General features: G+C 38.1%; 1 protein-coding gene across 2 annotated transcripts; it reads right to left on the bottom strand.

Moving 5' to 3' along the window:
- Positions 1-862: 862 nt before the first annotated feature.
- CMKLR2 (chemerin chemokine-like receptor 2) lies at positions 863-25,075 on the bottom strand. 2 transcript variants are annotated; one of them, XM_082763442.1, is made up of 5 exons: positions 24,913-25,075; positions 17,159-17,200; positions 16,639-16,740; positions 14,419-14,563; positions 863-3,594 (listed from the first exon to the last, which is right to left on the bottom strand). In XM_082763442.1, exon 5 carries the CDS (start codon positions 3,576-3,578, stop codon positions 2,526-2,528), a length of 1,053 nt encoding a protein of 350 aa, XP_082619568.1. In that variant the 5' UTR covers positions 3,579-3,594; positions 14,419-14,563; positions 16,639-16,740; positions 17,159-17,200; positions 24,913-25,075; the 3' UTR covers positions 863-2,525. The 2 variants fall into 2 exon arrangements, with proteins under 2 accessions (XP_082619568.1, XP_082619569.1); XM_082763443.1 differs by lacking the exon at positions 16,639-16,740.
- Positions 25,076-25,106: the final 31 nt, after the last annotated feature.

Genomic DNA, 25,106 nt, shown 5'->3' with positions numbered 1-25,106 from the left:
CAGCGCATCCCTTCCAGAAGGGCTCTCGAAAGCTCTGGCTGTCCAACCCCACAATGTGCTTGAGGGAGGATTAAGGGGGTATGGTAGTTAAATGCTATAGCTACTGCAGGTGGATTGTGGTTTGATTTATAGACTAATTTTGCTAAAACAGTGTTGCAAGCTGTCCATCTGACCTACACTGGGGTCCTTCACGCGTGCTTAGCGTGCATGTACAAACTCCAGTTGGTGGGCGTTTGTTCGTGATTTATTCCTTTTTTTCTGAAAGCAGAAGGAAGCTTGCTGCATGGGAACAACAAAAAGTTTGAGAACATGGTCTCCCCGGTTACAAAATAGACAAGTAGGCAAGAATGCATTATTCCTGAATGACTTGACTGGTTATGGGTCTATTTACTATTTTTTTTCCCTGCAGTATCTTGCAGCATAATTGGATAGTTCTCCTTCCTTTGGCTTTTTTTCCCATTGCAGAGTTTTGAAGGAGCATTCCTCAGACAAGTGCCGCAGGAGAATAATTGGTATTTTTGTTTTTTCTTTGTAAGCAGAAACCTAGACTGCTATCTGTTTTGTTTAGGTATCTTCCATTACTCTTGCAGAAATTATTTTGGAGATAAAATTCTGTAGCAAAGCATTGCAAAACATTTTCTGACTGTTCTCCCATTTGAAAATCAAGCTTCTCTCTGTATATCTTGGTATCTGTGCTCATGTGGCTGACATGCAAGAAGAAATCTGAAATAAACCTTAATTCCTTCAGTAGAAAAGGTCAGGGTTTGATTTCATTTTCTAAAACTGTTGGGAAGGTGCGGTTCTAAGAGTGGACAGTCACTGCAAATTGCTGCTGAGAAAAGTAATGAACACGCTCTTTGGAAACAACAATTTTATTACTCCACTTGGAGTACAGTCAGGAAAGGAGTGCTAACACATCATTCTTAGAAAGATGTCAGGGAATATGTGAAGAAAAACTGCAAGCAGTTGATGTAGGCACATTCAGCTGCATGGTACCAAAACATTGAGTCACTGTACCAGGCAGCGAATGACTCACAGGGAAGAATGCTGCTTACCAACTTTCCAGCCCAAAGTTAAACACATTGAAATTCCACTGATCCTGCCTCACTCTTCCAAATTCAGACCAGAGCCCAAAGAAACAGTTACAGACCACAATCAGACAGTTTCTATTTGTACAGCTACCAGTTCTGGATGTGCTCATCCATGCACACATACATGCTTTTGTATAAAATATATTCACATATAAGACCTAATTTAAAGTATGAATGGTACTTACAAGTGTTGGCATGTAGATTATCTGAAAGGCAGTCTTACTCTAGATACTTAGGTCAGTAACAAAGGAAAAACTAGTTTGCATTTACCTAAAGCTTTATGCTTTTACTTTTAGCAGAGTTTTATCCTATGTACAGCTCCTTAGTTAAGTGGTGTTGCCTCAGAAATTGGTTCACTCAGCATGCATATTTGCATTGGTGCATGTGCGATTCTACAGCACGCAACAGGTTCAAACAGAATATAATACAACTGGGACTGCTGCCTGTTTCTTACAGGAGTGGACAGATTACAGACTTGTCAAACAATATTGCTGAATTCACTTAATGTCACTGAATTCAATTCACTGATTTTTTTTTTTAGAAGATTAGCATTAAGACAAAATGTTCAATTGTTCAAAATGTTCAAAATACAACTTCTTAAACTTTCTTTGCAAGACCAGTAGAGAGCAACTAATAATTGTAAACCTCTCTAAACCTGAAAGCTTAAACATAGAAAAACAACATGTGACAGGGACATCTCAAATTCTTTGGGAACCATTTCTACTAACTGCAGATTTCAAATGAGCCAAAATCCTATATGAAACGGTTACTCCGTATTTTGTACCCAACCAGTATTAAAAGCACAAGAATAAGGGACCAGAAACGGCAGCCTCCTGGTATAGCTTTGAGTATAAGACAAAGAACAATGGGAGAAAACACTTTATTTCTATGTTTCTCTTGATAACAGAAGGCAGCAAGTTAGTCTTCTCTGTCCTGGGACACCTCTGATTGCAGAGCAGAGCTACTGACAACTTCACTAGGCTGGGATGGAGCCAGGTGGTTCCTACTTTAAACAATACTTGATTATCAGGACACTCACAAGCCACTGATGTATGGCCATGACCTCTTGGAGGAGGATGTCTAGATCAAAAGTGTTATTAGTGAGGATCAGGGGAATATTTTTGTGTATTATTTTAATATCAATAAGCTATAGAACCACAAAACAACAGGATTACAACAATGTTCCTGATCAAAAACCCAGTTAAAGCAATTCCGCTTATGCTGACAACTTTCAGTTCAGGGTGTCCACATTGCAACCACACCACGCCCAAATGATGTGTCCTTTAAAAACATTTAAAGGAAAGCAGCAAGCACAGTTAAGCCAGCTGTTTATCTAAAACTGTATTTGCAAAGATGCACATCTGACTGGCAGATGTGAAGTCAACTACACCTCCAAATCTGTCAGCTATTTCAGAGACTGATGGTGACAAGCTGTCACTGAGCAGTTTCGCAATAGTGCACAGGTGCATGGGTGTTCTCTGAGCTCCACAGCTGCTCGCTGACAGTTCCTGAGCGGCTCACCTCCCACAGTGCCAATTTTAGCACCTCAGAGACTGTTGTCTTGACCTGGGCCTGGAACTTCTTGCTGATGAGAACGTAGAGGATTGGATTGAGGCAACTATTGATGAAAGCAAGGCCAGTGGAGAGGGGAATGCCATCCTGCAATAAGTCGTGCAAGTTTTCGTCATGGTGAACAGAAAGCTCCACAATGCTGAATATGTGATACGGTGTCCAGCAAAGAAAGAAAGCTACAACTACAGCAATAATGGTCCAGAAAAGCCTGCTCGAAGTCAAGACAGTTCTCTTCTTCACTTTAACGAGCAGCAATGAGTAGCAAATGACCATGGTCACTAGAGGAAAGAGGTAACCAAATGCAAGCCTCACCCAAATTAGAATGTGATGTCTCAGCATAATGAGTTCTCTATCATGCACATGGAAGTTGTTGTAGCAAATGGTGACATTGTTGAGAACTGTAGCTGTATCTCTAAAGTATAAGGCAGGGCCACCAATAACTGCAGCCGATATCCAAATGATCCCACTGAGAATGAGGGTGTTCCTTATAGTCCGATACTTGTAGGAAAAAACTGGGTGGACTAGGCGGATGTAGCGGTCAAGGCTGATGAAAGTCAGGAAGAAAACACTGGCAAACATATTAAGTAGTGCAATGAATGAGTTCATTTTACACAGCCACTTTCCAAAAGGCCAGTGGAAGCCCATTGCTACATACGTGATATAAAGGGGCAAAAAGAGAACAAAAATGAAATCTGCAATGGCCAGATTGAGGAACCAGAGTGTAGAGACCGATTTATCCCACTTGAAGCCCATAAACCAGATGACAATGGCATTACCTGGGACTCCCAATAGAAACGCCACACTGTAAAAGGAAAGGGAAATCATATGGGCAATGCTGAGGGTGGACTGGGGTGATTCTTCTTCCTCAGGCAGGTCATAGAAATAAGAGTAGTTCTCAAAATCTTCAAATGTCATGTTGCACAGCTGCTTTCTGGAGAAGAAAAGAAATGGAACAATCAAATGAGAACTGTCCTATTGCATTGTAAATAATAACCTGCAATTCCTTTGAATTCATTTTCACGTACCTATCGCTCCTTAGCTGTCAACTGCTAGTACAAAGCTGGTGTAATATCCTGGCTGCAGACATTTCAAAAAATACTCAAATCTAGACAAGTATCACTTGAAGTCTTCAGGAACTGTTTTCCTTGCATTCATTTCTTAAGAGGGCTCTGACCACAATATCACTGGCAGATTTCTGTGAGACCAGCTGCAAAGTTTTACTCCAAGTGTGTGATTTGTATACTTTTCTAGTTGGCTTTGGTATTTTACTGCTCTGATCCTGTTTGAAACAAGTTTTATGGACAGTATCTTTGCCAGAAATTAGAGAAGCACCAGGAATCTACACAGGCAGAAAAATGCCAGAAAGAAAATGTTTTGTTTTGGTTTGGTTTAATTGATGTCCATCCCCACACAGCAGTTAATATAATATAGACACCATTTTCTCCAGCAACTGAAAGTTCATAGGTTTATTTCTGTCTATCATGTATCTGTCTTTGTATCAAAGAGCACTGATTCTCAGACTCAGTCAAGGTGTTAGATTCCCTAAGGCTGGGTGCTGTTCTTGTCACCTAGCAGTGTTGCTGACTTTAGGATGACTTATTTGGGACACAGCCCAGTTATAATATAGCAAAGGATGTACAGAAGGAAACATAAGGAATGCATTTAAGGGCAATGCATACAACTGTGGTACTCTTCCATTATGATGAAAGAAAAGTTTCTTAGGAGAATAACACACCCTGTAAGAGCTATAGCTGGAAATATGTTGTGGGATTTAGTTTGTGCATTTTATTGATTTATTTAAGACAAAAACAGACAGACAGTCTCTGTTTTCTTCTGTTGCAAAGCTTCTGGAACGTACAATGCAATGTTTCAAATAAGAATTTTCCTCTAAAACCAAAGCAGAAGAGTGTAGGAGGGCAAGGAGTGGTAAAAAGGAAAATACAAACCACCAGTAAAATCAAGAAGAGAGAAGAAGAAAAAAAAAAAAAGAGAGAGAGAGACAGGAAAACATCAAACAATGGTTGAACAGGAAAAAGCACTTAGAAATTCTGTATTCAATCTACAGCATAGATAAAGAATAGCACAGATGACCACAGTCTGACAGAAGTATCTGCTGTACTCAAAAGAAACATTCTGCTAAATTCTGTTTTAATTTAAAGCTATGTTGTTTGACTGGACTCAGCTGCACTGAGAGCAGGATGTGACCAACCCATTGGCCGTACAATGGATAAGCTCAGTGGTACATTTCTGAGCACTAGCTCCGTTCTGAAACGGAGCTTCAGCCTGAACTTTTGGAACCCAGCTCTGCATTCCTGTAATTCCATTAATTTTCGTGTGCTAAAGGACAACAGGAGCGGGATGTTGGGAGTGTGCTGCCTGCAGAAGCACATCTGCAAGTTTGTATTCCTGTTTATAACTTTCCTCCAAAAAAGTAGTTTGCTTACTTTGAAAGGATTACTCACATAAGCTACATATGTGCACACGCATTGGTAGGATTAAATTTCTTATTTGTAAATGAAAGGAACAAGGTTAAAAATAAATACAAAAATTGTGTAATTTTATATCTCTTTAAAAAATGTAATAAAAGTCAATACAGTCTGTTCTATCAAGAGGCTATGATAACATTTGCCCTTTGCAATTTACATCAGGCTGGAGGAATGTTATTTGGTTTGCTGTCCTGATAAAATGAAGTTTACTGGCCTGCATTTATGTAATTACTTGCCCCTTGAGGATAGATTCTGCATCAAATACTGGTACCACCCTTCTGAGTAATTTTTTTCAAACAGCATAACTTCTGAGAAATAGTATAAACAAGAAGCAGTACCATTAACATCTGGAACGACACTGTATTTGGACAGCCTCAGAGGACACTAAGATTAATAATCCGATTTTTAAGGGTCTTTGCCTGCATACAAAATTATACCTTCAAACTGAATTTATGCAATTAAATAAATCGATGCAATTTTTCAGTCTCTTGCTGATTAGCATCCTGTATCCTAGTCACTAATCAGGTTTGCTTCAAAGTTTCTCAATAGCTAGTGCAATGTAACAATACTTGGATTCAAGAATTTCCTCCACATATGTGTAACCCCAAAACTCTTCTTTTCCCCTAACAATGCTAACAATAATGGCAATAACATTTGCTTGCCTACCGCCCAACAATGCTCCTTTAATATTATAAAGAATAGAATTTCAAAGATGATGTATAGCAGGGGAAAGAAAACATCGGATAACATAGCTCCCGAGGTACAGATACTGAGACCAGGCTCTATGGCTAAGGCTTGGCAGACATTGCCAATTACACTTGCAAAGTCCAGAAACTTCTACATTTAACACATACATAAAGCACTCCTACAACAAGATTCATCACGTTAGGCGCTGGTCTGAAAAAGTTATGCCGTAGGGGATATTCAGTGGAGCTATGTTGGTTTACTGCAGTAAGGACATAGATTTCTTTTCTTCTGGGCTGTTAGCCATCATTTAGCAAGGACGTTTCTTTGTATTACGTGTAGTCCCAAATATGAGCTCATTTATTAATAAACATTTAGAGGCACAATTGTCTTGCAATTCAAGTCCAGATCTTGAAAGTGAAGAAATTTAATTATATTGCTTATTTTGTTTCTTATTTCCTGTATGATCTTTGACAAATGTCCTTATTTCCAGGCTGGGAAGACACTTTGATGAACCTGTCTGCAAACTGAGGTTCAGCAGAGAAAAAAGACTTTTTGCAAACAGTTCCCATTTGGCTTTCAGGCCTACTGCTAGAAAGTGTAAGGGAGATGATGCAGTTCACTGTCTCAGTCCCTGATGGTCCAGGGTTGTAAAAAGGGGCCAAGGTAGGAAAATATTTTTCAATAAACAGGAAAGTGTGGTCAGAGGCCTGGCAGTAGTACTTGGGGGCAGCTACAGGTTACAGAACAGTGTTGTATTGCATTTGTATGAATATAACCAAGATTAGACTTCATCCTGCTTCTTTTTAAATACACAGTCTGTGTAAAATGTATGCTTAGCAGTTGTCCTTTGACTGGAGTCTTTTCCTGTTTGCTGAGGTCACAGGCAGCTCTGAAAACTGAGCCTCAGTTGCCTTGACTCAGTTGCTTAATTATGAATACAGTTGTTTAATTTTAAGTAAATAGGTTTCAGAATGTTTGACTAGGAGGTTTCATTTCCTGTCCTCTTCGATAAAATTGAAATTAATTACTAAACGACTTCATAGGAATATGTAAGAAACATCCCTGCCCCACCCCTGGAAGTGTTCAAGGCCAGGTTGGATGAGGCCCTGGTGGTGTCCCTGCCCATGGCAGGGGGAGTGGAACAGGATGATCTATAAGGTCCCTTCCAACCCAAGCCATTTAATGACTCTATGAATATCACAGGCTGGCGCTCAGTGCTAGTGCTTTTTAGATCCTAGGACAGAATGGCCTAAAGAAACACATATTATAAATAAATATATCTAAAATATAAGGTCATCGTACTGCTGGGAAGAGATTTTACTATGTAGTATGCCTTTCTCTGCATTTCAGTGTGGGAATCCAGAATCAGATCTCAACTGCCAGATTCACAGCTTTTTAATTGCAAGTACCTGGAGTTTTTCTCTGCAACAATTATAGTATTTTAGAAGGTTGAGCCATAATGACAGCTCAGATAAATGACTGAAACTGCTTATAACAGAACAGCTTTTGTTACGGTAAGAATGGCCTTGCAGTTCTCACATGGGACCAGGGCTATCTATGGGCTCTATTCCTGGCTATGCCACATGCATCCTGTTTGACCAGGGAAAGTCTTTTGACCTCTCTGTGCCTCAGCCTTGAGGTCAGTGGAATGGCTTTGGAATGAAATTAGAATGGGTTTTCAGTCTAAAATAGGAGAAGACAAACAAAACAGTTGCAATTTCCTTTCACCTCACTCAATGTAGTCTTCCTGGGGGTTCAAAGTTCTCTGGGCACCATACAAGTTAGGGTTATGGCACGTGTTTGGGCTGCGGCCCATGCAGCCTCTACCTCACATTTGGCCCTTATTATTTTAGACATTTACAGAGTGGTCCAAAGGAAGAACTTATTTGTTGTCTGTGTTAGTTAAAAGTTAACACAAATATTTGAGCGGCAATCTCTAAACCTATTTGTTCAGTGTGATGAACAGTGCTTGGAGCCTTTGGGCAGCTAAACTGATTTCACAGGTCACAATGGTGGACCCTAATTTAATAGGAAAATTATGGAACATGGAGTTGGCTGTCTCAAAAGTTCGTTTCAGAAAGGGCATATAATGTACAATCCCTCCTTTTAACGTCTTCATGAATAATTCTGAGCATATCACATTCCACATGTATGATCTACGGCTAAAGGAAAGCTTGTTTGATTGACTCACTTCAGCGTTTGCCATTTGCACAAGTCAGATGTTGGAGAACAACTAGCTTTCCAAAAGGTCACCCAAAGCCTGCTCGTCATGCTGTGTCTCAGAAGGTTCATCTGGGTATCGAATTCATTCAAGAGCCCTCAGAAGAAAAACCGTGGAACTTTCGAGGTGCTAGATTTTGAATGTACGTAGCTTCAAAAACATAAACTACTGGGTGAATTTCATGTTTATCTGTGAAGTTCAAAACACAGATGGCTGAGCAAGCTTGATAGAAGTATATATGTATTTCTGGAAAGTATTCTACAAACACATAATACCCTAAAACTCACAGGGAATACTGATGAGATTACAAACTGTCAGACTCCTATGTATGTATTTCTCTCTCAGAAGCACAAAACCAAGATGACCGTTTGCCCCCATTCTTATAGCAAGAAGCGCCTGGTACACCCATACTGCTAAATTAAATCATAGCTATGCTATAATTAAGCCTAAAGCTAACCCTGCAGACAAAACTACTAGGAAACTGGTATTTTAATCTAGTTTACAAAAAAAAAAAAAAAAAAAGCAGAATCAAGGTTTCAGTGCATGTTTCTCTTCCACAGAAATGCTCGATTGTTCTAATGGTCAGTATGCGTATGGTAACAAAATGACTTTGTAAGCTGTTCTGAATTCAACAACTAGAACAGATCATGATAGATACGATATGTGATTTGAAACCTTTTCAAGACACAATATAGATGTATTTGTTCTAGCAGACAAGACAAGAATGCAAATAACCATCATTCACCGCTATGTCTCTCAGTGAAGCACTACTAGAAACACATATGCAATGTGCTAGCTAGATATCTCCTAAAGTGTATGCCAAAAGAAACTGTCTTTGAGCAAGGCTAAACATGACCTTATTAGTTAAAACACGCCACTTCATCTGTGGTATTGAAGTCACCAGACCAGATAATAGCCTCATAACATTTTACAGACAAATACAGACAAAGTGAGTGTTAGAGCAGGATTAACAAACTCTCACAGAGCAGACACAGTTAATACCAGTAAAGCAATGATTTCAGACCAGGATTTTTGCTGCCACAGAAATGTTAAACAACAAATGGAAACCCCAACTTCATATCTAAATCATGCTGCTGTAATAGGAAAAATATCTACTGTGGGTCTGGCCTGAATATAACAAATCATCCAGACAACTGTGGCAATTGAGCAGCTTACAATTTCCACAATCAGGTAACTCATAAATGCCTAGAATGAGCAACTGCATTTGGTAAAAAGTGATTTATTTTCATGCAGATCCCAAGCACCAAGATTTTCCATCCCCAAGGAAAACAGAAACTCTGATGTCCTTGGGATATGCACTGCGGAGGGGGAGGAACCTGGTAACCATGTTGTTGGCACTGTCTCCTGCTCTCATTTTTTTTCTGTTAATACAGCTAAAAGTACAAATATCTCTCTTAGTAACCTTTCTAGCATAAGGGGTTGCTGTAATCTCTGCAAGTCCATGATGCGACCATAACAAAGAAAAACCAGAAGTTTAGAGAAACAGTTCCCTCTGAGATTTAAAATATGGTCTTATATCCTATATGTCAGCACTGACTAAGTATTTACAAAACCAGTCATAACACCTAAGCATTCACAGGCTGCAGTGAAACTGCACTCACATGGAAGTATCGTTGGTCTGGTGTACAGACAAACAAGGTTGAGAATGACCTACAGGAAGTATCTGATCAAACCAGGTGCCAAACCTAGAATCCCTGCCTAGTTCCTGAACCACAGTCCAATCCTCCTTTCTTAAACATAACACTGTTCCCTCACTCATGATGAAGTAGAGAAACCACAGCTTCACTTCTGGGAAACCTTCATCCTCCTGAAGGAAGGCCCTGCCCTGTGCTGGTGGGAGCCAGCACCTACCTGGGCAGCCCTTGCAGATTCTGGTTGGCTTTCTCCTTTTCTTTGGAAAGGAACCTGGATCTCTGCCATTTGTCTCTCATATGCATTAATTTGACTCTGCAAATCCACGATATAGCTCAGAACCACTCAGCACATCCCAGATGACCAAGCCCAGCAGGGGCACCAGATACAGTATTGGCTGTGTCCTCAGTACGCGGCATGTGCACACCAATGAGATATTGTTCCAGAGAAGTTTTATATGTATACTATTCCTCCCCAAATGCCATCAGTATTTTCTTTAGCTATAAGCCACCATAATAACTACATATGTAGAGTAACAGAGACAGCCATTTTAATTTTTTGAGGTGCCTCAGCTTCACAGTGACTGGATTTCTACGGATTTGCATTTCTAATTGAGTATGACTTTTTATGGTGTTGTTTTTTTTTTTTTTTAATGTAAAGTTTATATGCAACTTTTACTTTGCAACTGTTGCATATGTTTGGAACAGAAGAATATTTTGATTAGCTTTCCTATGATCATTATATAATCATGCAATTCTGAGCATGTTTTTTAAGTGGTTGTATTCCTTCAGCAAACAAATGCATTAATCACGGTTCCCTCCTAACAGGAAATAGCAAATGAGAACAGAGAATAAAGTGAAAAGTTCAGACTATGAACTGTTGTCTCAGCAGACTGAATAAAGCCAAATAAATATATGCTAGACAACAGCCATTCTGAACTTACTGAAGGGTGACAACAGGTCTCTTCAGAAAAATAAAAATAACCTTCTCCAGCAAGATACAAAACCTCTATCAAATAACAGATAGACAATTTACAATCTACTATACTTATAGTCCTTTTAACAAGAAGAATTAAGAGCTAGTCCCAGGAAAAATTAGTAACACAACTGATGAGATAACATACTTTATTTTGCCCACATAGTTAATATACTAGAATCACTGTGTCCAGGAGACTAAGGGTTGTCTATATCTGTATCAGTATACCTCTAATATTCATACAAAGATAATTCTTTTACTGACTTCAAGCTCAAGTCTAAAATAAGCATGGCCTCTATTCTTGCAAAACTGAAAAAATCGTATCAAAATAATTTCAGGAGGACTGGATTTTTATCTGTGCCCCAAATATGGCACAGGGAACACTCCCTAGCAGTGATAAGCATAGATGGAGCCTATGACTTAGGAGCTTGGAAACACCGGTTTTACAGGCTTCCCATATTACCTTTTCAAATCACTTCTATGTCATGTTGAATTTGATGCCACCAGATATGGTACAACGCCCTCCAGTAAGAATTTAAGACACCAACATGTTACTCAGTTTTCTTAAATGGACAACAGATCTGAATATTTCTGAAATGTCTCACTAGAATGATCAGATCTCTTTAAAAGAAGATCACCAGAAAGAAGAAATGGGAATGCAGAAAATGGTGTTACATTGATGCTTCAGGGCTTACTACTCAGCATCTTCTTCTCTCTCTCTCTCTCACCTAGGTGGCTTCAAAAGTGAACAAAACTTGCTGTGCCAGGCTCATACTTGCTGAAAGAGGCAAGTATTTTATGTTGGGAAAATACCCAAAGGCCCTACCCTTTGAGATCAAAGCTTCACTGGGTCTAGGCACAGTACGCACATAATGAGAGAGAATTCTTGTGTTGTTTATAATTACATGAGAATAAACAGCCACAAGAATAACAAGAAAGGAACAGAAGCATCTTGCCCAAAGCCAAACAGTAAATTCAAATGTAGAGTTTGAGGCAGAATCTAGACCTGGCCAGAACAATGAAGAGGCAAATATCTTTTGTGGATAAAGAGAAAAGGTGCTGGTTCTTCATACCTGTGTCTTATCACTCTTTAAACATATTCTCTGAGAAGTGAGAAAGTGACAGGAGAAAGATATTAGGGTAGGAAAGAAAGAAAGAGAAAAAATAGGGGGGAAGACAAATGAGGTTAATGGAGACAGGAATACATTGTACCCCATCTCCCAGATAACCATTCTGTGATCTAATCATGAATTCCAGAAGTGAAATTAAAAATATTAATTCACTTCTCATTAGACTGTGCATGTTTTTCTTCCCCGTGTATAGACCTTCAAGAAACCCCCAATGATGCCTCCTTTCTCTGTAAGTGGTGTCCAGAAGTTTTCTATGCACCTTTGATTGGCTAATCTGCCAAAAGGGTAAAAACAACCAAACAAAAAAAAAAAAGCCAAAAGAAGTTAACAGATGATGAAACTTGGGGCCCCACCATGGGAAACCTAATTGGTTTGGCTTCCATTCTTGTACAAGTAAAGCTAGGTACTAGATGGTCTACAGCAGTGAATATGTTAAAATTGCATCTACAAGTCTCAATAGCTTTAGGGTTAGACAAATACAAAAGTTAATATACTAGTCTTTTCTTCTCTTGCTAACTGATGATAACTGATGAAATGTTACTTTGACCAAAGAAACAACCAGAGAAGAATCCCACAGAAGAGAAGGAATGACTAATTTTCTCTGTGTGGGTTTAAGTCATCTCTAAAATGACCTGGATTTTTGTAAAGAGATGTCAGAAAAAGAACAACAGTGGTAAATACTGGGAGATGAGGGAAGAATAATGGTTTTGACAAATAACTTTGAGGAAAGACCTAGTAGTCATGTTGATGTATTGAGTGATCACATCTGGGGAAGGAGTAGGAAAGACGGATAAAACAGACAGAAGGACGCTGAACCTTGGCTGGTAAGCAGAGGTAGGAGAAGGCTGCATACTATTTGGGAACTAAGGTTTCTGTCAAGGACTAGAGACTTCTGGAGTGCTGGTATCCTTGAGTGTTAGAGCAGGATTTTATCCTTGCAGATACCCTTGAAATGAAACCTGACTTGTAGTGATGTGTTTTGTTAGCTTGCCTTTAAGCCCGCTAATGAAAAAGTATCATATCTGAAGCAGGCCAGCTCATTTCCTCTACAGAATTGTAATACAGTAAAATTGTGGGTCAGGTAAAAAAGACCTGCAACAAGCCAGAAAAAATGATCTCTCTGGAAGAGAGCAGCCATGGGCTCATACAAGGCTTTTTGGTCCTGCCCTAAGCCCAAGACCTCTGGAACATACTGAAGATACGAAGAGCATATGCTGTGAAGACACAATTTTTCTTTTTGTCTCAGGAACTTCAAGCATATAGTGAAAGTACCAGTCTCTCCTAGAGAGTTGTTCTGTGCATGATGGTATCTTCTCTTCTAAAAGCAAGTATCTCCTGGTCACTGCTCACCCCAGCCTCAGCAGTTCCTTCTGGTACCGTGCCATGAGAACTGTTCCTCCCACTCAATTCTCTTTTGCAAAGCCGTCAACAACAGAGCCCTGCACTGTTATGAAACTACTAGTTTCAGGCTGAAAGAACACAAATCAAGCCATTATCAGAAATAATGAGTGAAAATTAGCCTGACAACCAGCCACCACAGTGAGAGAGACAGCTGAACTGTTGGCACATTCCTGAGACAAAATGAATAAATAAACTGATAACAAAAGCAATCATCAGATTGTAATCTTCTGCAAAACTAGCTCCTTGCTGTTTGGAATAGCAAAGTTATTCATAAAAAAATAGTATCTAAGAACAGATCACAAACTTTTAAATTTAAATGTAAGATCATTCAATAATACAATTTTATTCTGCTGGAACAAGATTTAATTCTTAGAGAATGTATACATCTTCTGTAAATCTACAAACATAATTCTGGAATATTGCTTCATTTTGCAGGATTGCATTTATAAAGGCTACAGGGGATAATGACATGGTTATCACTAAGTCTGAATATATGGTAGAATCCAGTTCATCTCATTACACTGCTATAAATAAGGTTTCAAAACTCATTGCTTCCTAGAAAACACCATTCTGTGGACTCAGTGACAGCTAGATCCACAACCTTCTACTTATTTCATGATGGTTAAGGGAAACACACACACCTTACATCTCAATTACAATAACCTTTTTTTAATTTTACATGGCTAATTATTCAGAATGTTTTTATTAGACTGTTCATAATTCAAGATTTGCTGATTGTTAGTTAATTTTTTACTTGAAATTGAAATGATTTCCAGTTTCTGTTCTAGAAGCTGTTCAGATCAGAACCAATGTACTTATTTTTAATAATACTGCAATTTGTGATAGCTGTAGGAGATGTACTACCACTAAGCAGAGCAAACGAATTAAAACCAACACGGTGAGGGGAAGATACTTCAGCCAAGGTCAGCTGGCAGGATAAAAGGCTTCTTGAATTTTGTTTAAACACATACAAAAGTTATTAAAAATTAAATTCACACATACTTTCATATCGTTTCTTGCTGCAGGGCTCCTTCAAAATACCTTTGAAACAAATGAGAATCACGTTCTTCATTTTAAGTTTTTTTTTTGCCAGCATATGCTACACTACCTTACAGAATTTGCCTGCAAGTGTTGTTTTGTCACACATTATTTGGAACAAAGTGAGAGAAAGATTTAAAACATTAACAGAAAGATCAACCTACCTTCTTTATTCTTCAGAAGGAAGCACACTAATTCAGAGATATGTGCTCTGTAGCAGAAGGAAGAATGAAGTGATCCGTAGAGTTCAGAGTGACTTCAGTGTGATTCCAGCTGCTTCACTTGGCTACTGCCTTCCTTCTAATAAAGCTGCAGAATGATATAATGACGTGTTTGTTTTCAGCTGTGAGGAAGTTGTTTCCAACTTCCCTTGGTTTCCTAAACCCAGTTTTGAAATATTGCCCTTCTGTATAATCCCACTATTTCACCAAAATAAATGTTAGACGTGAATGAATCATTTTGGCCAATGTCCACGCAAGCAACAGATGTGGTGGCTGATGAATGGAAATGGACCTTACAGTTGCAGGCTGCTTTTTGTTATGCAGAGAAGAAGCTGAACAGTATTTCTCTGTTTCTAACAACTCTGGTTTATAGAAAATAACGTTGAATGAGCACAAAGATGCTGAAAAAGCTACACCAAAAGTATCGCTTTGTAAGTGCATGGTGAGATACATTCATTTATGTATTTATGATCAGTAGCTTCATCTCCTTTTGTATGTAAGAGAGAAGTGAGCTTCTCAAACCACCAGCCGAAGTCCCCTTGCCCATCAGTCAGTGCAACTCTGTGGTCAGACATTTGAACTGCATTTTAGGAGACTTGGCTTGAATCCCAGTTCTGTCAAGAGCCTACTGAGTGTTTGTGGTCAGGCCTCGTGATCCCCATGAACCTTAGTTTCTCAGTCAGTAAAATGGGAATATTATTCAACTAGTATGTACATACCATAGCTTCACCTGGTTCTGATGTTACTACACTCATCATACCATTCACTCCTTCCAGCAAAACTACCCTGCTTTGTCTTTCCTCCATGCCAGCTCTTCCTGTCCCACCAATATAACTTAAAATGCTGATAGCTTGTATGTGAAGGGAGGAAGTACGAATGAAAAGAGGATGGACATTATGCTATAGTGGGACACAAGTGTCCCTGGACCAGGATGAAATGACAACAAGGGGACATGATGTCTGTGAATATGTAACACAGGAGACAGACTAAAAGATTGCTTGACGAAAGAGCACAGAATTACTTGAGGACCTCGTGATTTGGCACCTAACTTGTCTATTTCTTTCTGTTTAAAGATTTCCTCTTTTTTCTAGGTAACAGATAGGTGAAACTTGATGAAAACTAAAAGCAGTTTAATAGTAGCTCTCTCTCTCTGGTAAATATTGGGATAGGGTAAACGTAGGCACTATTTAACTGCAGATGTGCAGAAAATTTTGCTTGTAATGGCACATGAGTCTGTCTCTAGGTACTTTGCCAAATGCAATTAATGTAAGGCAGTTAATTCAAGGGCTCACTCAGCACTATTTCAGTAAGACAAAAGCGAAAATTACTGGGTAGAAATGCTCAGACATAGTAAAAACTGGAATGATGAATCCAAAATTACATAGTTTAATATATACTTGCATGCAACTCATTAACCATGGATCTTTTTACCAGTGTGATCTTTTCAGATATTTTTGAATGTTATAAGCTTGGAAGAAAGTTAATGAAAAAAATGCACCTTATTTGCTTTTATGTCTTCTCCTTTTTCTACTTGATTGTATTTTATTTTGCCATATGTTAATGAGGTTTAGGAGTTTTAACTCTATACGTTTGGGTAAGTGTGACAATATGCCAGTGTTGTTCTGAAGTGGGACATGCATTCATGAACATACAATGCATGTAGGACTTGCAGAAAGACAGTAATTTCTACCTGGTTAAAAATATTTTCATACAAATAACAGATGTTGGGTTGTCCAGCAGTGAATAAACTAGGTTTATTGAAAAGCAAACTAGTTTTAAAAATACTTCTGATTCTTTATTGTTAAACCCTATAAAACAAACCAAAAGCAGAGAATGGCCTTCAGAAAAAAATACCAGTATTAAACTAAAGCACAAATTACAAACCAACTAACAAAACCAGCTTTAATTTACCCAGATTACAAACAATTGTCTGATAGTTCTGATAATTATTTCCCACTGTAGCACCACTGGTTTTTATCAAGATGCATATTAGTATGTGCACATAATCCCAGCATTGAAGAATACTCCAGACTAAACCCAATTTGCATTAATTCAATTAAGTCATATCAACCACGAATTTCTAAATTAAGTCTAACAAAATATATTTAGTTTTTCACTCTTTCAATTAAGCTGAACAAGAGAAGAAAGAAAGAAACTACTTACCTTTTGAGAATTCAGCTATTTACAGTTGTTTGTTTATTTTAATTCTTCCCTGTTCCTTTGTCATTACTTTTTGAATTAACACCTCATGGATTAAAATCCACTCTGGAAAGACAGATTTTAACTGCCTGACAATCGGGATCAGGAAAAGTGTAATTTCCTCTCTTCCTGTGAAACTAATGATTATTCACGCCTATCCTTTTGGTAAAGCTGTAATGTTTACTTGTGGTTTAACTGTGCACTATGTCCCATAGTCAGCAACTATGACAACATTCTCCAACGACACATTTAAACCAAACTAGCTGGTGAAGGGAGGTTTGGCTCATTTAGGAAGGTCTGTATCCTTTTTCTATGCAGATTTTAGAAACTTGAATATTTTCATGCATAATGTGTAAAAGATATTCAACAATTGTGCCAAAGGCAAAATTCTTCATTTAGCTGTTACTTTGGTCTGGTAAAAACACACAAGTGTAGAAATGAATTACTATATGTGGGTGTATACATATAAAATGTATATACATACAAGTTGGAGAAGGATCTGTAGAAGCAGCACTCCATGCAACTCCTGCAAACACAAAGAACAGTGTTTCATTCTATGAAATCATTAATATTGGATAGTAATTTACAAAGTGAATGAAAAACATATATTTTGATGATTAAGATACCTTGAAAAAATACTATTAGAAATAGCCTGTTTCTCACAGTTTGCTTTTATACTTGCACATTTTCCTCCCTTTCTACAAATTAATAGGAATGGTTTTCTACATAACTTTTAGACCATAGCTATCCAGATTTTGTATTCACATGACAATAAAATAAGAGATTATATCTGCCACTTTGATAATAGTTGACATAAATGGAATTTTCAGAGTACAACAACGTGAACATTTTGATATGTCATTGACAACTAAAGATAAGTTACTGATATTCAATGACTGTAAATAGCCAACTTGACAGCACTTTTTTTCCATTTTAGCCAAAGTTCTGTCTCCTTCCATACAAAGGAATGCTGTTTGGAATAAGTTCAGAATAAAACTTATAGAGAGTACTAGACAACTAGAGAGTAATAGAGAACTACTGAGATTACAGAAACAAAAGGCAAAGTGAACTATAGTTGTTTTACTATGTATTTCACAATCTTCAGTACTACTGTAGGAATGAATCAAGTTGCACATTTTCACCTTACATAAATTAACAGGAACCACAGAGTTACTCAGAGATCTTAGGAAACAAATGCTTAGAAAGGAAGCCAGAGTTCACTGTCATGCATCTAAGGCACCCTGGATTTATATCCTTTATGGATTGAGTCATATGTCTCAAAAACTGCCCAAAACCAAACCAGGCTAGGTTAGAAAAAACCCAAAGCACAGAGATGAACCTGAGCCACACCAGAATTTTAGCTACCTCCATCTACCCGAGATCCAAGACACCAGTATAGCTGCCTACACCTATTCTTCCAAAGAACTTAAGTCTTATTTTCCATTTAAAATATAAGTCCTGAAGGTTCAGTTATCCATCTTTTATATAACAGGTCTTTTGATTAAAAACACAAATCCAAAATTCAATTTGGGATTGTATGGGCATTGTGTTATTAATGGGATTATATCCTGGTGAGGCACACAACAGACATGACTCTCACCTAGGAGGAAATTTAATTTCATGTTCTGCAATCATCCATTGACAACTCACAGCTAAGTTGTTGAAGTTTGTTGCGATGAATAACAATGTAGAAAATAAGCAGGTTCATAGGGAGGAGAGGATAACAAGTACCAGTCTGCACTAGACTGGATAACAAGTACACTAGCCTGCAGTTAGACTGCTGCTCCTAGCTGCTGTGCTAGCTGTGACAGAACTGCTCTGAAACACTGAAAAAAAATGCAAGCAGCAAAACTGAAGGGGAGTTCTTGTCACCTGCAAAAAAACACACAGCAAAGCTGAGCGTCAGCACAAAATTAAATACAGCTCCCTGAAAAATACACACTAACAGGCTGGGTGCCCATATAGCACACACGGGTGATCAAGTAAGGTTGCTGCTCTACTACTCAATATCTTAACCAAAAGGCACATCTACATATGGAATTGTGGAGCCTGCTGGTTACCCTCTACAATACTGTCTAACCATTGACATTCCTTAGGATTCATGGAGATGCAAAGGCTTTAAACTGGACAGTAGCTCCTTGCAAACAAATGGAGGATGGTTCCTGAAATCTAGTGCCAAGCCAGTGCTAATCAAGTCCAAATCAAGCTCAATCAACTATGCATGCTCTTAGAGGCTGTGGTCAGTGGTTTAAGCACATATTCATTTGTATTTTTAAAGTTGTTTTTAATAGTCAGCTACATTTGTCAGATTGTTTTTCTGCTTAGTGGATGTAAATGCTTTTTGTGAAAGGTGCCAGGTGACCTTGACTCCTCGGGTATTTAGGTTATTTATCCATAGCAATGAATGTGAGACAGGGAGAAGCAATGCGAGCTCTGCTTACTGCTCTGCATTTGCCCTCTCCTCTGTTCACTCCCCAGGGAGAAAGCGTAGTTTTGCTTCTACAGCCTACCCAGCCCTCAGCCTCTCTAATGAGAAGGGAGCTGATAAATCCCAATAAGCATGCTACTTGTGATAAAGTTAAAGCAAATTATTAGAAGCTCTGAAAAGTGCTTTGGTAGTTAAGGGCTCAGTTTTCTGTATGAAGTCCATATTAACTCTTCCACTGCCTTCAGAGAAAGCAAAATTAGCATCATCTCTAATAAATTAAGAATGGGCTCAGGGAAGGAACCGCAGGAAACCAATTCAACCAATGAAGCAGCTAAAAACCCAGCATTTATTTGTCCATTCCAGTTCCTTAAGCTGAATCAAGATGCACAAAGGTTAATTTTAACTCCTTATTAATTCACAATTATTATTTTTTAAGAAGGCTATAAGCACCAAATTCAGCACTTAGCATGAACTTGAAAGTAGAATTTACTGGAATATAGAGACTAGAATTGCCACATTTTCTGTAAAGGCAATTTAAGTAGCTACTTGTCTTTTCAAGCTTATTAATTTCAGCTATAACTGGGGGCATATCACAGATCTTCTGCAACGATTAAAAATATATTCCAGTTTCCTGAAGATACTACTGAAATCCTTTGAGGAAGAGAAGAACAATTTTTAAAATGTTTAGAAGCCTACAGCTCTGTTGTCTGTCATTCAAGAACAAAAGAACCCAGCACTGCCTTGCCATGAGAAAGCAGAGTTCGGTACAACACGGCTCAGACACTACTGGCTGAATACTTTGCTGTAAGAACATTTCCTTGCTGTGCACCACACATCCCACAAGATGGGAAAATAGGCAAAAGGCATAGCTTGGGTCCAAAACAGAAACTGAACCCCAGTTACTTCAGTATTACAAACATAGACCATCCGACAACGTGGAAGAGATTTTTGTTTTTATTGATGGACCAGAAAACAGAGACACTAAACTCTGATCCAAAGAACTACTACAGTTCCAGTAATAGCATGCAAAACGCTGAAGAAACACAAACCATATAAAAAAAGCTTTTTGTTCAAAAGGTCTTTCTCTTTCTCCATGTTCAAAAATTTCCATGAAAACATTTCTATATTTTCCAACTATAAGAGGGAAAGAAACCTCTTTCTTTCAAAGGCTGCTGTTTTTGCTTATCAGTGTTGCTAGACTAAAAGTAAGTTTTGTCCTTGGAGGAAAACAGAACTTCTCTATTCTACCTCATTTAACTTCCTGCTTTTTTTTTTTCTTCTTCTTTTTTTTTTTTTTTCTTCTGAATAGGATAAAGAAATCTTTCTTCAAATTATTCCTGAGGTAAAGCAAGGTTGAGAGTCTGCTTGCTCTCAGATGTAAGAAAGGACTTTATGTGGTTTATTGTGGGAACAGAAAAATATATATATATTTTTTAGAGCAGCCAATGTGGGGGAAAAGAACGCTCATTTAACTGTCTTGGGAATGTATTTTGACCCCATCTTAAATTGGCTGCAGAACATCCACTGACTCAACATAATAGGATATACTATTTGCAATTCCTTGACTCTATAAATTACACTATGGACAAAGAAGCTGCAGAGGCATTTTACACTCAGGGTCATCTTACATTCATCTGCATCTATTTAAAACTGGAACAGATCCATTAAAACTGATGGATATAAACATTTAATTCAGAACATTCAATGGAGGCAAGGCAAGTAGTCAACTTCTGGGAGTCTGAAAACTGAACATTCTAGAAAAAGAGAATTAATAAACCTCCAAGAAGCTTTGAGAAAATTACCTCTATTGGAAATACATTATTCCCTGCCTGTATAATGGGAATTAATATTTACTTTTGTGAAAATGCCTTGGAGTTCCTACTGTGATAAACAGTGAGGTGAGCTAGAATTCACCTACCATTAGTCATCTACCATTCTTATTTAAAATATCTCAAGAAACTCACATTAGCTCCTCCTATAAAATCTGCATTAAGTCTGTGCCGATACCTATATTAGAAAAGAGGATGGTTTCAAACATGCCAATCAAAACATTTTGCCACACAGATGAGAATAACTCTGTTCTAAGTGTGTTTCACTCCCCTCATCTGGCTGTGGTTAATACTAGAACCTACAGTTCTTTCTGTTTCCTTCACAGCTGAAGGCTGTCACGTTGTATAGCTCCCTTCAGCGTGGGGGAATGAAGTCACGTTTCTACTTTCCACATCATTTGCTAGCATGTACCTTTCCAAAATTACTGTATATTTCACAGTAATTTGGTAATGAACAACCATACTTGAAAATGCTGTCAGTTCTCAAGGGCTGATCTGACTATATCAATCAGGGAATTTTATACTGTCATTTTTGAAAATAAATATAAAACAAAAAGAAAATAGAATTAAGAAATTAAAATTTAGGGACCATTAACATAGTCCCTTGGCATTAAGGGACTATTATTTCTGAAGCTAAAAATAATTCCATGCACAAGCTGAAGGTGAAAGAATATCCTGCAATTCATGATCAGTCACCAGTGGTGGCCCCCAACCTACTTCCTGACCTAGTCCTGTTCTTTGTGTCACATTTCTAAAAACAAAGGCTCAATTATTTCAGAGGGATGAACTGGCTGAACAACTATTAGCAGAAAGCAGAAATAATTGTGGATGCAATTCTAAACTATTTAGCATTTTACGATGAACAATGCATTCTCTGAAAAAAAATATTCTTTCAGGTTACAAACGGGAAAGGGATCCGGAGGTGAGAATTTCCCCTTTACTTTAACTCCAGTGAATTTTATTTGGCTCCACAAGGGGGCTGCCTGGACACCAAGACAGCATTTTCCCCATGTTCTCTAGGTAGTGTGGTTATTTGGGTCCAGTAAAAAAAAAATAAAAATTTACTGTATAACTGGATATATATGTATATGTATAACTGCATAACTGGAGTTATGCAGTAAGGAGTAATGCATACAAACCTCTCAACTGCCGCTTTAATTTCTTAGCAGAAATTCTCTTCTGAATTCCTGTTTTAGGACACAGTGTCCTAAAAACATGTTAAGCTAAGCTATTGGAAGTGTTTAAAACAATTGAGCACTGTTAGGGTATGATTTTGAAAAGTAAATTAACAAAATAATAATTAAGAACATTAGCAGACCATTATGCAGAAATTTTCTGAAAATGCTGAATTCTAATAAATTCTATAGCCTCACTGTTTAGTGAGGCATTTTGAGCTGTCTCATCAGCTGTTCCTTCTGGATGATTTGCCAGCAAACAAGCAGCAACAGCAGCTGTAACAGCAATAATAGGCTCTGGAATGAGCACAAATACCACACAATGTTGCTCAGCATTATTATAATCAAGATCTCTGTAATCTCTAAAGTACATATGTACAAAAATACGTTATTCAGAGCAATTTTAGTGCAAGAAATGAGGTGTTAATCTAATACCCCATATATTTGGGAAGTTCTTCTCACTAACTCTGATAAAGTTGTTAGTTTAAAATTTACGGAACTTTTGCTTTCTACACTTAAGAGGAATTACTCTTTTCTACATAACTCCAGTGGTTACAAAAGAGATAAAATACCACAGAATATCAGATCACTCCTCTGTTTAGCCTGATATCTGATATTGAGCAATAGCCAGCAGCAGGTTCTTTAAAGATACCAAAATTTCTTGAAGAGAATTTTGCACTTCTTAGTAATTAAAGGTTGCAATATTATGCCATGTATTATGGAACACTCCTTCCACTACAGAGTTGAAGAGATCCCCCTTTCCCAAGCCTACTCAGAACTGAGGTGCCCTACAATCTATATATGTTATTTATTGGACTGTCTTGAAATTTGCCATACTTTTTACAATCCGGGCTAGGTCTAGCAATCCACAACTGTGGACATTTGGCAGAAATACTCTCTGCATTCTTCAAAGCCCAGCCCTCAAATGCTGTTGAGTCATTCAACCTTTTGCTCAGATCCTCTGAACAATTTTACCAAAACAACAATTCAAGAATAAATTAGGCTTTTAAAATCACAATGGAAAGCAGATATACAACAATCTAAAAACCTAGGCAAGTTTCCTTCCTGATAGTTTTATCAACCTTGATTTTCATTTGTTATATTCTCACTTTACTAGCTGAAGCATGCTGCTGGAAGAAATTTGAGACTCTAATTTTTAGGAAAATATCTATTGATTGTCAGAAGCTACTTTTTTCTTAATTTATTTATTTTTTCCAGAGGTATAACCTTGACATGCATTTGGCTAACAGGAGCAGAAAAGCATATCAAATCAAAGCAAAAGTAAACAGCAAAGCACTGAAAGCTATATGGGACAGTTTATGCAAACTTGATAGATGATACCAGGAAAGGGAAAAAAGTGGGATGCTTGGATCAAAAAAGAGTAATTTTTAAAAGGCAAAAGGAAGTTTCTCAGCCTTGCTTTAATGTTCATGCACATGTGTGAGGAGGAGGTTAGCTGTTCCTATAGAGAAGAGGAGAACAAAGGGATCTTTCTCAATACCTTACCTGAGCTCAAATCAAATTGCAACCTCAAGTCGATAAATACAAAGAGTTGGAAGGCAAGAAATGGCAGAATTTAGGCTTGTGATGTCAGGTATCTTTGATCAATAGTCCAAAGGATAGAATATTCCAGTCTAACCTTGCAAAAAATACACAGGAACATTCCAAGGGCAAGATACACGGCACTGTGGGATGGACTCTACAACCTTCTCTTTGTCAGAACTTGAACTACACTGAAACCTCCGACAGGTAACTGAGCTTACTTTGTTTCAACAAGTTATGAAGGGATGGTTGGTGATCCACATTAACTCACAAAGCTTGCTGCAAACCCATCACAAAGGCAAACTATTTTAGCCTGAGATAACATGTTTCAAAGCGTCTTAACCACAGCAGTACACACCTTCAAACACCGCAACTCTGCAGACAAGAAGTAATTTGGGCATGTGCCTGAGCTTTCACATACACAAATCTTCTCCACAGAAATACTGCATCTGCAAGATTTTATGACTGCTTTTTACAAATCTCCACTCCTACCCACAGGATTTCTAGCCTTTCACTTGTCCATCACTGAAATCAAAAATTATTTCCATGTTACTGAAGTGACTGATTCCCCCCACATATGCTTGTATCACAGTCTTATGTCTTTTAAGATGCCTCAGCTACTCCATCATCTTATTCATTTATGTCCAACAAAATAAATGTAGCTAGAATGAGTAAATAATGATTAACAGATCCTTTCAGCCTTAAGAGACATAAACACTATGCTATACGTACCTCAGTGTTGTATCCCCCACCTTTTTAATCAGTTTGAGCTTTGCCAAGTTGTGTTAAACCAGGCAACAAAGTATCACCAGGCAACTTAAATTCTGCCCTAGCTTCTTTGTTAGCAACGAAAATATCTCCATATCCATTCACATATCAAAATAATTCAACGGCAGTTAAGGCAGTTTCCGTCCTAAAGAAAAGCCTTCTCCTGCTGTTCTCCCATTTGTGACTTTTTGTGTTCAATTACTCGTTCAGCGTGGGTGGACACTTCTAAGCTATGGTTTCATAATCACACAACAGCAGCCCCTTTTTACAGCAACCTCTGTTTAAATCTTCCTTATTATGCTGAAGTCAACTTCTTTTTTCTCCCCATTGCACAATCCAAGCCTGCATCTGCACCTGTCTTCACACATAAGTGGCGATAATCTTTGCATCTGCCCAGATTGCTTAAAAAAAAAAATCCTGCTTCTTCAGCATAATAAGAGAGAAATGTGCAATAGCTGCTTTCCCACAGGAGATTAGATAAACACTGAATACCTACAACTGAAAACAAAAGATAACGTGAGCTGTGGTCGCATTTGGATTCCCATTCCTGAGGGGAACAAAACCTTTTCCTTTTGTACGGAAAGCGATCTGGCACTAGGTAAATCCAAAAGCCAAACCAAGACTTTTTGCCCTGTGGTAGGAGCCAGCTACCGTGCGACCGCGACTCCCCGCCATGAAGCCCGCCGGGGC

Source organism: Aythya marila (genome assembly GCF_965140915.1).
Source record: "Aythya marila genome assembly, chromosome: 6".
NCBI lineage: Eukaryota > Metazoa > Chordata > Aves > Anseriformes > Anatidae > Aythya > Aythya marila.
This window is presented reverse-complemented; position numbering and strand designations above follow the sequence as displayed.

Excerpts from the sequence above, each read along its gene's own strand:
- CMKLR2 (XM_082763442.1), bottom strand. The coding sequence starts at position 3,578 with ATGACATTTGAAGATTTTGAGAACTACTCTTATTTCTATGACCTGCCT.